The following is a 2,782-nucleotide window of genomic DNA, read 5'->3' as shown; positions in this document are numbered from 1 at the left end:
CACACACACACACACACACACACACACACACACACACTCACCACCACAGACACAATAAATGAAAGAAATGAGGCAAATGAAGAGTCAAATTCACTCTAATTAAGCACTAAATAAGTGTTTAATCATGTGAAATTAAACCCTCCATCAGATTGAATTATCTTTTCAAATTAAATCACGATTATTTAAGCTGCCTCTAGGAGCCTCTCTTGCTCTTTGTCTTAATCTCTTTTCTCTCTTTTTTTGTTCTCATCATTAGATATGGATTTGTCTTTTTGCATCTATCCTAACAGTTAATGGATACAGGAGTAATTGTCCTCTATCCCATGCTCCAAATGATAAAGCCTAGACTAGTTTTTAGGGATAATTAGACATTGATATAAAAATGGCCCTGGTATGCTTTGTTATTACTCAAACACTTAATTGGTAATGAAAATCCCCATTTCAACATTTTCATCCTTCTACCTAACCTTGTTTTACTTCTCCACCACCTTACATTTTTGCACAGATCAAGATCTGTTGGAGGACATCATTATTGACAGCTGCTTTTACCTCACTCAGCCAATGGTAAGTGAGTTCCATAGAAACAGTATTTTTTAATACAGCAGTAGTGTAAGATAAGTAAACTAGTTGAAGTCTTTAGTGTGTGTTTGCATTATGTGAATTGTATGAGAGAGGCACATCTGTTACTTTCAATTTGTTGCTCAAAAATCTAATTCCTTTTGACTATGAGAATGGCTAGACTTATGTTTTGGAGTTTACCGTGCTATTACTTTGTTTATAGCTTTGTTTACCTTGTGTACTGTTTTCCTAAACTCTTGCTCACAATCCTTCGACGGTGCTTTACTCAGTGCTTTCCAATATTCATGACCTGCTGTTCATCCTCCACATACTCTTCGTTTTGTTCTCTAGACCTCTAATCAGTAACAGTAATATTGATGTTTTACACGGATACACTCCTTTCATCAACTCACAAAGCACCGCCTGTCTTTCACATTCCCTACCCTAATCAATGGCAATTGCTCCCTTTGGAGTAATACATCTAAAAGGTACTATGAGACAGAATGTGCCTGGCCGTCTTTCCCATTATTAGTTTTCTCAGGCAAAACTCCCCATTAATTAGTGCTGAAATCAAAAGGATGTTGCAGCCCAAGGGGTGTGTTTGGATGATGCGGCGTCTGAGTGTTTTCTGCACAGTGTCTATCTTACATACGTCCTAGAACCAGTGTGCTGAATGTCATTAGTGATACTAAGGCTGTGCTGGGTAGTCGTAAAAGAAAGATTCCCAGCACAGCCATGTACCTGCGGCTGTTAGACAGCAGATGAACACTCTGCTACTTAAATGAAGAGGTATCCTCTGGAGGAGATTGTCATTTGCCCTACTTTTAACACTCCACATAAAAGAAGCTGGGAGAAGCGGAGGGCTGCTCTAGCTGCTTCTCTAACAGTCTAGATGGTGATAAAACATGCACAAAGCTAGTCTGTGTGCACATAGAGTAGCTGACAGAGCTGATAGAGAAGAAGAGTCATGAAGGCAAGAATGAAGAATATGTTAACAGCAAACTGAGCTGTCACGGAGTGTACAGATTGTAGACAGCCAATGTCTTCTTCAGAGAGGGCACACACATGTACAGACACATTAATACACATGAATGTGTGTTTGCAAAGCAATCCCCACCCCATACACTAACACTGTAGCCTTGTGAAATATGGCCCTGGGTAAAATGAATGGGTCTCCCTATGTGTTGGTGGCAGGTCGTTACTCTGCATCCCTCCAGTGAGACAATAAAGCCCAGACACAATGAGACAGTCTTTAGAGCTCACTCTTACCTCCTTTTACATTACTGGCATCTATAAAGTTCAACCTTGATAGAAAGAGGACAAAGAGGTGGTTGAGAGGGAAGAGGTGAGCTGGAAAAAGGTGGGTAGAAAGAAGATGAGCATGAAAAAATGAAGTTATAGATAGACTTGCATGCTAAAATGAGCCTGAGGCACATTTGATCAGAACGGAGAGGGAAAATGAAGCCTAAATCCTGCATAGGATGAAAATTTGTGACATTGTAGATGTGAGGCAAGCATATTAGGTATACTGGTACATTTAACATGAAATAGGCCTAAGCCCCATGTGAAATGAGCCAAATTAAACTTAAACTACATTTAGAATCGTCTTAAATATATTCTAATTTCATAGACCTGTTTATGTGGACTAAACACAGCAGGCATGTTTACTGTAGTTTCCCACCATGGGACACTGTCACCAGGCAACTTAATGACTTGGAATTTTCCCACACCCAAGGGTTTGACATTGGTTATGGGAAAGTAGAACTGGAGTTAGAGAGAACGAGGTCGAGAGAGGAAAAGTGGAGTGTCACAACAACCTGTCTCTGAAATCGACCTTTCCAAAAAATGAAATGAAAAGCCTCTGGAATGAATAATAAGAGCTGGCTAATTCCTTAGCTGCAGCATAAACCCTTGTAGCGTTCTAGCTTCTTGGCCCATTAGCCCAGTAGTGAGGATGTTGCAAGCTGTTGCTGCTGTGGAACACCATCTGCCACTAATGCGACTGGTGCCCTCCCACCCTCAGGGACAGAAAGGTGGAGAAAGAGAGAGAGAGAGGGGGTGGGGGGGGCTAGACATGGGAGAAAGAGGGTAGAGAGCTGAATGGATATAGATAATTGTAGAGGAGGAGAGGTAGAGACATAACTCAGGCTTTCTCCTATGTTTAATTAAGTGACAGCAGTGGGTTCATGGCATGACATCTACTTTATCAGCTACTGTGTGTGTG

General features: G+C 41.0%; 1 protein-coding gene across 3 annotated transcripts in view; it reads left to right on the top strand.

Moving 5' to 3' along the window:
- The window catches only part of LOC116697272 (putative methyltransferase NSUN7), a 20,350-nt gene that overhangs the window by 5,899 nt on the left and 11,669 nt on the right, over positions 1-2,782 (top strand). For all 3 annotated transcript variants that reach the window (XM_032528608.1, XM_032528609.1, XM_032528607.1), the window contains exon 3: positions 506-564. In XM_032528608.1, the coding sequence (XP_032384499.1) occupies positions 506-564 (59 nt within the window). The remainder of the gene's footprint in view (positions 1-505; positions 565-2,782) is intronic.

The sequence above is a fragment of the Etheostoma spectabile genome, chromosome 10 (genome assembly GCF_008692095.1).
Source record: "Etheostoma spectabile isolate EspeVRDwgs_2016 chromosome 10, UIUC_Espe_1.0, whole genome shotgun sequence".
In the NCBI taxonomy this organism is placed as follows: domain Eukaryota; kingdom Metazoa; phylum Chordata; class Actinopteri; order Perciformes; family Percidae; genus Etheostoma; species Etheostoma spectabile.
The sequence above is the reverse complement of the archived record's forward strand: the minus strand, read 5'-3'. Positions and strand labels throughout refer to the sequence as shown.